The sequence below is a fragment of the Hermetia illucens genome, chromosome 2, assembly GCF_905115235.1.
Source record: "Hermetia illucens chromosome 2, iHerIll2.2.curated.20191125, whole genome shotgun sequence".
Classification (NCBI taxonomy): Eukaryota; Metazoa; Arthropoda; class Insecta; order Diptera; family Stratiomyidae; genus Hermetia; species Hermetia illucens.
The window spans coordinates 33,084,548-33,097,145 of record NC_051850.1 but is presented as its reverse complement, the minus strand read 5'-3'; the positions used below and the strand labels follow the sequence as shown (position 1 = coordinate 33,097,145).

The 12,598-nt window shown below is 40.5% G+C and overlaps 1 protein-coding gene across 1 annotated transcript in view; it reads right to left on the bottom strand.

Moving 5' to 3' along the window:
* The window catches only part of LOC119650255 (transcription factor Sox-14), a 28,784-nt gene extending 17,118 nt beyond the window's left edge, over window positions 1–11,666 (bottom strand). Inside the window, exons 1-2 of the mRNA XM_038052847.1 lie at window positions 11,133–11,666; window positions 903–1,166 (exon numbers count right to left, since the gene is read on the bottom strand). Of these exons, the coding sequence (XP_037908775.1) occupies window positions 903–1,159 (257 nt within the window). The 5' untranslated portion in view covers window positions 1,160–1,166; window positions 11,133–11,666. The remainder of the gene's footprint in view (window positions 1–902; window positions 1,167–11,132) is intronic.
* Window positions 11,667–12,598: the final 932 nt, after the last annotated feature.

Here is a 12,598-nt window from a genome sequence, read left to right as displayed (position 1 = left end):
AGCAGTCTAATAATTCATTCCATCAAGCTGGTAAATCATAGGAACCAGACCACTCTAATGAAAAAAGAAAAGTGCTGTCAAACTGTTGGTTCCTCAGGACTGACATATACCAGGAGGGGTCGCTAAACATCGCAGATATTCGAAGACATTCATGCAATCTTAGGCAGGACAAAATAACGCGAGGAAAATTCGAAGTAGCATGGCAAGAACTTCTTGAGGATTATTTGGAGTTCATGCTCGATGAAAATGATTCTTGGGCAGAATTCAACTCACTTAAATACCTGCGAGGGGCTAAGTTAGGCCTTACATTTGAGCCTCTGACATAATCGCGGATGACTTTTTAGGTCACCAGGGCTTCCCGAATTTGAAAAGCATATCTAGAGGCAAACCTCTAGGAGAGGAGTCATCTGAGTTCAGCAGTGCAACCTTCCTTATAACGAGAGTGCTGAAAAGGTGCAACGAGCCAAGGAAGGAAGTGCGGTTAAACGATTGGAGCCCCGTCACAGTCTCAGGGATAAAGCAAACCTGGCTGTTGGCTGATATAATTAGGATGGCAGGAGCGATTTGAAAAGCAGCCACCTTTGAGCAGCCGAGCTAACGAACAAGCAGATTATCGTATTAGAGAAAACAACGTCCAGAAATGAACGAGCTAGACCCACTTTTAAGGAGGGAAAGAGAGGATGTCGTCCTCGTACTTGTCCCTCGGTTTATTATATCCCTCCCTTCGATGGTAGTTGAGAACGCTGATGAATTCTTTGTTAGGGTAGTATGCTCAATGTGGAGAGAAATTGATTAAAGATAATGGTATCTAGCTGTTAATATAAAAAATGAGGAAGGAGGAAATGAGGTAGACGAGGTTCAAGCAGGTACAACTACAATATTTCATAATTTCAAACCCTTACCTTAATCTTTTTGCTTCATCAATAAACGGTCGTTTCTGACTCTCGGTGAGTAGTTTCCATTCAGCACCCAATCGTTTTGATATTTCAGAATTATGCATCTTTGGATTATCCTGTGCCATTTTGCGTCGTTGACCTCGTGACCAAACCATGAACGCATTCATTGGTCGCTTAATGTGATCAGGCGGATGTGTTTGTTTTCCGGTCATTGTAAAAACTGTTGTATTCTCTGTTGTTCGATTTGATGTTAACGTTGCCATAGTAATGCTCTAAAGAGAATTCAGTTAATTAGATTTGTTTCTAATTTTTGAGGCATGTTTTGATTAAATTAAAAAATAACCTATAGATATCTATATTAACTATTTGTAATGTTCGCTTTCTTGCCGATAACAGATCCCACCGTATCCCCGGTATGTTCCTTTGCTCTATAATAGTTTTTTTTAAAATATTACTCTCTTTCATATAGTTCTTCATTCTGCTATAAGGTCATCTACATCTCCTTGTCCTAAAGCTCCATTTTGTTTACCCCATATCTAATTGATATCAGAAACTGGAACTTAGTATATGGTAATAGTTGTATATAAACCTGGTCCTTGAAGCGGGCCAGAGTACCTTCTTTCTAGGTGGGTACGTTGTCACCTCTGTCAACCCCTCAAGTTTTAGTGATGATGATAGGGGCTGTACTTATGAGGAAATAAGTCGTAAGAGTACTTAACGGAATCGGGGGTGATCAGTCTTAGCTGTGATGAGCGAAGGATTACAGTGAAATTTAGAGTCAGTGCCCGATCTTAGCAACAATCATTACTTCGATGATGTTGTACCAACCTTGCTGAATGGTTCATTGAATTTTCGATCACGATACCAACAAACGCTAAAAGTGGTGAAAAAGCAATTTTAAATCGAAAAGTGGGAAGTTGTGTTATCATTTGATGTCTAATCATGAAGAGAATACATAGAAATAGTTGCATTTTTTGCATTGGTGGTAATCGAAAAGAAGATAAGAAAATTTCTATAAATGCAATAATCTATAAAAAGTGATCAACAAGGCGGCATTTTACTTATGCCCATTTGTTGTTGTTAGGGATTCTAGCAATGTATAAGATCCATATCAGCTATCTGATCCTTGACTTGTCATGCTTCTTTGTTGAGGATTCTGCCAAACGAGAGTACCCTAAAGGCTGGACGAAAAAAATCATGTGTTCATTAGTTCAGACAGGTTCACTGGCTGGACTACGACGGTGCACAAACTCCATGACATGCCCGCTGTAACTGATCTATTAAAGAATCCTACTTTTGCTTTCACCCACTGACACTGGTGTTTTTTGGAAAAGGGGAAATCAGTCAGCCCTTCAGTTTGAGGCTTGAGCGAAATGTTGGGAACATTCTCTAGATTACTAGGATTGTACGAATCGCGAGGCTACAATTTCGACAACGGAAGCTGAACTTTCTTTTGGATTTTAGAATCATCAGTCCCATTATCGAAATAGTACTCCCCTTAGGGAGTAAGTACTAACTTCAAAAGGCAAAATAGCTGAGGTTAAAGTTACAGGGGCCACTGAATCCATAGGACTTCTGTCAGTGGTAAAAACAAGGAAGCAAAGATCTGGGTGCAGTATTTATGCAGATAATACACTAACCAGCCAGCATAACCATCAATAAAACTCCGAAGGGGCCATCTGCATTTTTGAAATAAAACCTTTCGCACATAATATCATTGCGCCTTGCGCAATAAAGATCACTCATTGTGCTAATGTGAGGGCTTCAGGATCAAGGAGCCAGCATAACGCCAAATATTTGTTACCAAAAAAAATATTTGCATAAACTGCCTGAGAAATGATGAATCTAAGCCTTGTACATCGAAATTTAAATCCTTCCATTGAAATAAGAGGCAACACTCACACAGATTCAACTTTTAATGTCTATGGTCCGTTTGATCTCCTTCTGCGAGCCGATGTCTATGATTGCATAATCTCTGACGACACTGAATGAGACGAAAATCATCGGGATTCTCAACGTATTCTCTGGTGAGACGATGCTACGTACCAAGTCGAAAAATTCCAACTAAACACAATTCCATATGGAACAGCATCAGCAACGTGCTGTCAATCTAAGCAGTGCAATAAGTGGCTTACAACGACGGGGTGGTCATACCAATCGCAATGGAAGTATTGAAGCAGAACTTTTATGTCGACTATTTGTTGACTGGAGCAGACACCATCGCAGAAGCGTCAATACTGCAATGGGCTTTAAACTCAAGAAATGATCCCTTCGTCATTCTTCCAATGATGACGGCTAGTTAGTACACCTTTTAAATGATTTAGTGGAATAGAGAAATGTCGATATCTCTGAAGTCGACGCAATCTAAACAATTTGCTAGTATCAAGCCGTATACACTTCAATGCTTATCCAGCTGAGGAAAGGAGAGAATACCACATAGATGCTCTCCTTGGTTTTGGTTTGCTCGACAGGGCTGCTTCCACGTCTTCCTCGCCGGCACCTCAGAGCACCAAGGTTTGTGACAGCGAATCAATGTCTGCCAACGAGTCATAGTCTGTCCCACACTTCTAACGCAGTGCAACAATTATAGTCGTAGGGAAAGTCGTGGTTCAAATCTCACTGGTGGCAGTGGGACTAAACCCGTATGGTTGGAGTTAGACGGGATATGCATTGTTGCCTCGTTGATCTTCTTTTTCTTCAGCCTTTGTCCCGTTCACGTTGATAAGAATGCCAATATCAGAAATCCACGGAAAATATAGCAGATCGTTTTTAAAAAGATCGTTTCAAACGTTAAGTTAAAACTTTGAAGTTATAAATTAGGGAATGCATTCGTTAGATCGAGACAGCTGGCGGAGTTGTATCTTAAGGGGCAAAGCCAATATGGGCATATGCAGTATAATTGCAGTACCATTATCTTTAAATGCAAAGAATTTGAAGAAAAGCATGGAAGTCTGGAGAAGAAAGTGAATTGAAAATTAGTATTTTCGACGATGGGTATACAATCCGAAAAGAATGGAGGACTTCGAATGCTGATATCTGGGGAGATATACAAAATTCAATAAAAGATACAACATTTTGACCGCCATCCGAGAGAGGGAAGAATGTGGGTTTAAGTTGGTATACAGGATGCTGGTTCAAAAATGTCAGAAAAGTAGGAAAATGTGGTAGAGAAAGTGGCAAGCCGATATCTCCGAAAATTTGTCTATTTCCAGGAGGGTAGATAGGCAAAATGAGTACTATAAGGAGTCTGAGCAGTGCTTTGATGCACCGTTTTCATGCCACCCACTTCTATGACCGTGACTTCTGTTGGAAGGACGGGGGAAGCATAATCTAATCAAGTTGGATTTTCAGAGCTCATCCACTCTACAACTAGATAACTTTTTAAGGTACTCAAAGAATTGATTACCTGGTGCTCATTGCCTGAGTTTAGCTAGAGCTAGAAAAAAAGTGCTTAAGGGTCTCTCCTTCCTCTTTGCAACTTTGAAAGTGCGAATAGCCAGCCTGCTTTGACAAAGATTTGAAAAGTTCGAGGACATTAAAGCAGTGCTAAAAGGGATCGAGTCAGAGGTTGATTGGTTGAAAATTAAAGAAGTTTAGAAGTTGAAAAATTCCAAGTCAGGTCGGTATATCATTTTATAAACCGTGATAGAATTCCCCACCCGTTCTATCAAGTGGAATTTGAATCTGATGGAATAAAATTGAAAAAGGGCGGAATGCACCCAATATATAATATACGCTAGCTGTTTATGAAAGAATGATCATAGAGGAGCCGCGTAAAAGAGCTGCCCCGGTACAGTCCCAGAATTGTCAAGAATTTGGTCATACAAAAACATATTGAAATCTACCCAGTGTTGGTGTTGTTTGTGGAAATCTGCACTCAACGGCTAATTGCAAGAAAAATAAGGAGGATGCTAATGCTAAAAATTGTAGGAATTGTTGTGGACCACACACGGCTGACTACAGAGGTTACCCAGCCTATGCTGAAACGAAGCAAAAATCGCAACCGAAGCAATGAATTGAATGTGCCGAAACAAATAAAATACCAACACATCTGCGGTTGAAGACTTTACGAACATAGCTCGGCAAGGGGTGAGCTATGTTAATGTTTTCAAATCCGCACTTCAGCGCACCAATCTGCAAGGGCTTCTCCTTACACTGACTCAAACGATGAGCTATTTTATGGTCTCGATGCAAAACATGATGTATAGGTTCTTTTCAGAAGCAAATGAATTAGCTCAAAATATGTCACTGGAATGCAAACGGCGGCGTCAGCGAGCATACACTGGAAACATATTACTTCCGATTTGACAAAGAAATCCACACAATGCTCATATCCGAAGCGCATCTTACTTACAAAAACAAATTTTAAATAGATGGTTATTGCCTCTATGACACTAAGCATCTGGAATGGAGAACCCATGGTGGTACCGGAATACTTATCACATCCCGCATTAAGCATTACCTTCAAGAAGATTACCGCAAAGGCTACTCCTAAGCAAGTTCAATCCAATTACTGGAGTGGACCAGCTAGATAACTATCACTGCGATTTATTGTTCTCCAAAGTTTAAACTGACTTCTCAGATTTCTTCTGTTTAGTGCATTCAATCAGATTGATTACTCCCAAGGGAAGACAGTTGTAGGACGTACTAGCCGGAGACACCAGACTTGATATCGCCTCATTTGGACAGCCCCCTTATTGGCCAGCAGATCAGCGAAAAGTTCCTGACTTAAATGACTTTGGTGTTACTAAAAATTGAGACGAGAGTTCTGAACGAGCAAATCTTACAGCTAAACCTGAATCATTGCCCAGCGGCTCAGGACTTGCTCTCTCAGACGGTATTGGAAAACAAAATCGACGTTGTTATTATCTGCGAGCAGTATAAAAATCTGGAGTTTGGGTCGCCGATAAGAGCGGAAAAGCAGCGATATGGACATGTGGAAATCGAGCCATAGAAGGCACTACGGAGATTATCGAGAGTGGCTTCACTAGAGCAAAAATAGGCGGAATATTTATTTACAGCTTTTATGCTGCTCCAAGCCTTACGAGAGAGGAGTTGCATTCTTTGATGGGGAGGCTAGCAATGGATACAAACAACCATAGACCTAAGATAGTGGCTGGCGATTTCAACGCATGGGCTGAAGAAATAGGCAGCCGAGAAACGAGCGCAAGAGGGCGTATATTACCCGAAGCTCTTAGCAAGAAAAATTGTGAACTCTTGGCCGCGTTCGCGAGAAGAATTTTCCATAGAATTTTGGTCCCCTTCATGAAAATGGACGACGAAACGAGCCTACATAACGACGAAATCTATGAGCGATATCATGACCAGGTTGTGGATAAAGTTTGGCTCAATAGGTTACAGTTACAGTGGGCGGGTCGCTTAATCCATATGGATGAGGATGACTCAGTCCAAAAAATCTATAAGGGCAATATCTATGGTAGAAAAAGAAGACGAGGCGGACCCTGTCTGAGATGGAGCGATGGCGTAGGTCAGGAGGCCAGACAGCTTTTAGGGATATCGAATTGGTGGACCTCGGCGCAAAACCATATTAAGGCAAGTCTAGACCGGATACCGGTTGTTGCGCCGTTGATGATGATGAGGAAGATGCTGGCGATTTCAAACTGACGCCTTTACTGGTGTACTATTCGGAAAATTTAAGAGGCTTAAAAAATATTTCGAAAACCACGCTGCCAGTTCTTTGGAGACATAATAAAAAGGCTTGGGTAAGTTCGGCGTTATTCACTGAATGGTTTGGAAATGAGTTTTGTCAAGGAGTTAAAGAATACTGAGAGAAGAACAACTTATCGCACAGGGTTTTGCTACTACTCGATAAAGCTCCTGGATATCCTGCAACTCTTAACCAAGGCAATGAAAGTGTGAAAGTGGTCCAAATACCACTTCCCTGTTGCAAAACTATAGGCTTTGACGAAATCGATGAAGAGGATATATATAAATTTCCAAATTTTTGGAGCACATTCAGGGGACGTTGGAGTATTTGGAGGATGATCGAGACAATGAAAGAAGGCAGACGGTGTCCTGTTCAATAAGTAAAAGTGTTGAATGTTATCGGGAATTGTGCAAATCGAGAAAGCTTAAAGCAGTCAGACAACTTTAACTAGATTTTTCAAATCGTTAACATCTGGGACAGCTTCTCAACTGCAAATCTCAGCAGGGATTCATCGTGATTTGTCATTAAGTGATGGGGAATGTTTCATAAATATTTATATACATATTTGCTTTTATAATATTTTCTAATAAATCCTCTTTATTTTGATAGTATAAACTAAAAACGTTTACATTTTTGTATGTATTTTGAATTGATCCTTGCTATATGCGAAATGTAAATGTTATGTTAAATTTTCGTATTTCATAAACAGTGACAATTAATGAAGAATTTTACTCTTCTTTATCCGAGCATACGAGCATGTATTTCTTATGCATCGATTTGTCACATTTTCGACTTATAACGCACTTTCATGGAACCAATTAACATCACGGAAACCCTGCCATCTTAGAGGGTTTCCGTCATGCCATTAAAGAAGTCGAACGATTTGATGATCGGGTGGTGAAGCTCACCATTATATCAGCTGATCGCACTATTCACTTCTTCACCGCGTGCGCACCACAGGCAGGCTGACCTTATACCGAGAAAGATGCATTCTGGCAACTTCTCGATGAAAAGACTTGTCACATGCCTGCTGACGACTATATTATCATTTATGCCGGCGACCTTAATGAACACGTAAGTGAAAAGGCAAACGGTAACAGGTGCGACCGGCGAAAGGGGTTCGAAGCGTGCAATGAGGGTGGTGAGTGTATAATCGATTTTGCGGACACCCATGACCTTGTACTTATGAATACATGGTTCATCAAACGATTGTCTCATCTTCCTACATTTTATAGTGGGAACAGTAAAACGCAAATCGACTATATTCTCATAAGACGCCGACATTTTACCACTGTCACTGATTGCAAAACCGTTCCCTATGAGACCATCGCACCTCAACATCGACCGTTGATTGCCGTCCTGCGAATTAACCCACTGATAAAACAGCGTGAAGAACACACTGGCCCGCGGTGCATTAAATGGTGGCGATTCGGTGAGAAGAAAGAAGAAACGATCTCACTCATACAATTGCCGACCATTACGAATGTTGAAGAATCGTGGAATCAAAAGAAAGACACGATCCACAAAGCAGCCTCTGCAACCCCCGGGGTCACCAAGCCGGGTAAGCGGTACATCAACCGAGATACTTGGGTTTGGAATAATGATGTTGAAATGAAGGTCCCTGAAAAGAAACGCCTCTACCACAAATTTCTCGACGATAAAACACCGGCCAATTGACAAATTTATAAGAATGCCAATTGGGAAGCAAAGAAAGCGGTCACTGTCACCCGAGTGAACCATTACAAAAATCTTTACGATAAACTGGACACTCTGGATTTCGAGAGAGATCTGCATCGACTTGCTAAAAACCGTAACGAACGTACACAGGATATCGAACATTTCTGTTGCGTTTATGACAAGAACGGTATTTCGCTTACCAACCGTCGAACCGCGACGGATAGATGGTGAGAAAACTTCGAGCAAATTTCAACTGAATAATTTGCCCATCCTCCACTTCCACAATCATTGCCGACATTTGGAGCAGTGCCAGCTGTCAGCGTAACTAAAGTCGAGGAGGCAATAAAACGAATGAAATCGGGGAAAGCCACAGGACCTGACGACATCACATCTGAGCTCTGGAAAGAGAATAGGTGGGACCCAACACTGTGGTTCAGTGAATTCTTTAATCGGGTTATTTAGGAACGAAGAACACCATCTGACTGGCAAAAAAGTGCCATAGTTCCACTATGGAAAAAGAAAGTTAGTCCAGCAGAATGTTCAAATTGCGGTCCGATGTGGTTACTTGCCCATACCTTGAAGATCTTTGAAATAACCGTGAATCAAGCCGGATTTGTCAAGAACAGACGCAATACACACTGCGCGGCTACCCATGGAGTTACCCGAGAAACATCTTTCTCTATACATTGCATTTCTGGATCTCGAGAAAGCGTTTGACCGTGTGCCACACGAACTCATCTGGTATGCCTTATGATCTCGAGCAGTTTGTCCAAAAATGATTGAATCTGAATAAAACTGAATTTTTGACGACCCATCCCCATAAAACACGCGCAATCACTGTCAGCAATAGTGACCTGCCTAGAATTCAGCGATTTAAATACATCGGGTCAACGCTATCAGCCAATGGAGAAATGCGTTATGAAATTGCTTCACGTATTAACGCAACCTGGATGAAGTGGCGTTCCACAACTGGGGTCCTTTGCCATCGACATATCAACGAACGTCTCCAATCTAAAATTCTACAACGATACAATCTAAAATAGCTACAACGATGGAATCCTCGCATTGTTGTTCTTAACTAACAGAGCCTATTTCACTTGACAAAAACTGTTTCGCTCGAAGGGTCTCATCATAGGGTCAAAATTCTGACTGTACAAGACTATGATCTTGCCAGCTTTCATGTATTCCTCCGACACTTGGGTTTTTAGAAAGAAAAACTGTGAACGCTTTGCCATGTTCGAGAGAAGAATGCTCCGAAGAATTTTTGGCTGACAGACCCTGCCAGAGATGGCATAGGCTAGGACACCAAACAGTTTCTAGGGATATCGAATTGGATGACCTTGGATGAACTCCTCCGAAAAAATAGCAGAAAGAGCTAGCGGATCGTTATCAAAGTTACAAATTATGGATTGAGTTCGTTGCATCTAGGTAGCTGGCGGAGTTGTATCTGGAAGACCAAGGGTCAATTTAGGCTGTAGTGTTATTTCCTCACTATCATCTTTAAATGCGAAGAATTTGTAGTAAACGAAGAAAGTTGGGAAGAAAGTGAAATGAAAATTGGTATTTTTGGCGTTAGGTCTAAAATGTCTCCACACTCACGGAGATTGGGAAGAGTTTAGGTATAAATCGACACGCAGGATGCTGTTTCGAAAAAGCCAAAAGCCCAATGAAAATCTGGTGAAGAACTTGTGAAACCGATGTGTAAATATGTAGAATTGCAGTAAGGTAAATGGGTAAAGTGGCTACTCTGAGGGGTTTGATTAATGCTAAAATTTTCAGAGCTTATTCACTCCACAAACAGATATCTCTTCTAGGTCTCCAAACAATTATGTACTTGGTGTTTTCAGCCTGGCTAAAGCTAGAGCTGGGCAATCGCAAGGGAATTCGTAACCGGATACGGAGGGTACCGTGGATACCTTTATCGCATCGTGCATGATGACTTTCCAGAGAGTGTGGAGCATGTTGTTTTTAACTTCCTGAGGTTCGCCGCACGCAGACCTTAAGTGGAAACTGACGCCAAGACGCTGTTGCCAACGGATAATATCGTAAACCACATACTAATCTCAGAAACAACTTGGAGAGCGGTGGAAAAATTGGAGCTGGAGCTGATCCACAATTACACACAGCACTCCCGCGGGGTAAGCGAAGGAGAAGGAGGTTTTATTGAATAAAAGTCTAGCGTATGGTAGGAGTCAGCTATAGGTTTTGAACCTTTCTGCCTTTCAATGACAAGAAAGAAACAGACGGATATTGAACCAAGTTTAATGAGGTTTTGTTTTATACCAAAATCTTAAAAATGAAGCAAATGGACTAAATAAAATAATCATCTTTGAATGAATCATTATCTTGCAAAAGTAACAATCAACGAACCAAGAACCGTAGTGGAGCAGCGGAAGTCTGAGATCATTAGGAAGTTATGTATAATTGCAACTTTAGATAAAGTCACTCAAAAGTTCGCAGATAATGAATAAGAGATTCCTATCTTTTGTATGAGGCATAAATAAGTTACTCAACATCAATATGATTTCACCACACTTATAATCTGATTTTGATCTCAATGTCCTTGGCGGTATGATCCCTTCCTTCATAAAACATATTTTTTTCCAAATTCCTGAATGGCACTGATTCTTTCGAACGAATTATAAGCAATGGTTTTTATATAACCGAAATCTAGGACTAAATTTGTATCCGTATATATTGTATATATAGTTTTTGGATTAGTTTTCCCAATATTTTTATTGTTACAAACGCATATCCGAAAACTTAATTTATATGAAAACACTGCATACAGGAATGTTTTTCGTTTTGTTTTTTTTTGTTTGTTTTCAGTTTCCATCTTTATTTATTTATTTATGTCATCGTTGATTAGTTACTGTTTTTATCCTTCTTACCTCAATTTCTTATTGCAAGTGTGAAATCCATCTCAACTGAAAAACGGATTCAATTTTCCGGTAAACACATTTTCGAAACTAATGTTCAAGTGCAAGGAATCGTCACTATAAAAATGTTAAATCACTTTTGAAACAAACAATATTCACAGTTCCATTGGAATAAAGTTAAAAATCTTTCCTTTCGTCCTTTCCCGTGATTCAAATAACACAAGATAAATATTAAAAAATTTCACTAGTTTCTTTCAAGTTATGTTTTTATCTATCATTCACAACTGACACTGATGCAACACTGATAACAACAGGAAAGCAGGATGATTATCGCGAAGATGTTCACGGATTCCCGTCCGAAGATACAATGCAAAACTGTTATCCAAAACATTCGTTACAAGGTACTGCACGCGACCACTTTTCACGAGTTATCGTAATCGGGGACCGTATTTTCACTACTATTTTCAGTGAGACTTGATACGTCTAACCACAGCCCGCAAGGGTGGTAAGTACAAACTGTGTTCAGTATCAGTTTCTTCTAATGAACGTTATCACATCTTCGTCTCGACGCTAACGTCGAAGCACGTTCTGGTCCCTCCAACACCATGGCAAAATCCTTAAATTTATATCTAAGCAGTACATACGTAGGTATTGAGATAAGATACGAGGGTGAAGTGGGTGCTTCCTTTGTTTTTTGCCCTTAACGTTGTTTTGTGATATGTTTTCTACCATTTAGACGGATATCCATACCTTAAGATAAATTATATTTACAGAATTAAAAAAGTTATATCACAATTTTATGATTAGATACCGCTTTTGTTGAGGAATTAGTCATTGCAAAAGTTTTCCCGCCAAAAGACAACAATGGCGTCCACCATGGAAACATGCGGCATCCTCGGGGAAAACATTGTTTTGCGCAAGCCGAAAGTGGAAGCACCCCATTGCTGCTTGTCGTTTACTCCACTCACTCCCCCACAACCACCTACTTCTTCTCATCCTTTCTTGTATTCTTGTACAAGTGTTGGCCAGGACATGCGCGGAAATTTCAAAATTGGCCAATGATTGTTTCGTGCAGGAGTGGTTTTTCTTCATGAAAAGGATTTGTATTAATGTCGTACGGCGGCATAAGATCAGATGAATGGATTGGGTGGAAATTCTTCCTATTTTCTGAATGCCTCTTGTCAACAACATTGTCGCCGCAGCATTCCTTTGTATATAAGATATGTATGTAGAGAAAGTGCTGAGTGTACTGGGTCAAAATACTATCGGAAAGCTTTTTAGATGCAGACAAACAGAAGTGGTTCCTTTTCTTTGCAAAGAATAAGGCGCGCAACAGGTTGTAGGTTTTGCCATTTTATGGTTAAGTGTTATCATGTTGATACAAAAGGGCATAGAAATGTGATAGCTTTCTCATCCCCTAATTTGGGGGAGATCTCAAAGGGACTCACTAGGTATGTGGAGGATGTGATTGGACATAG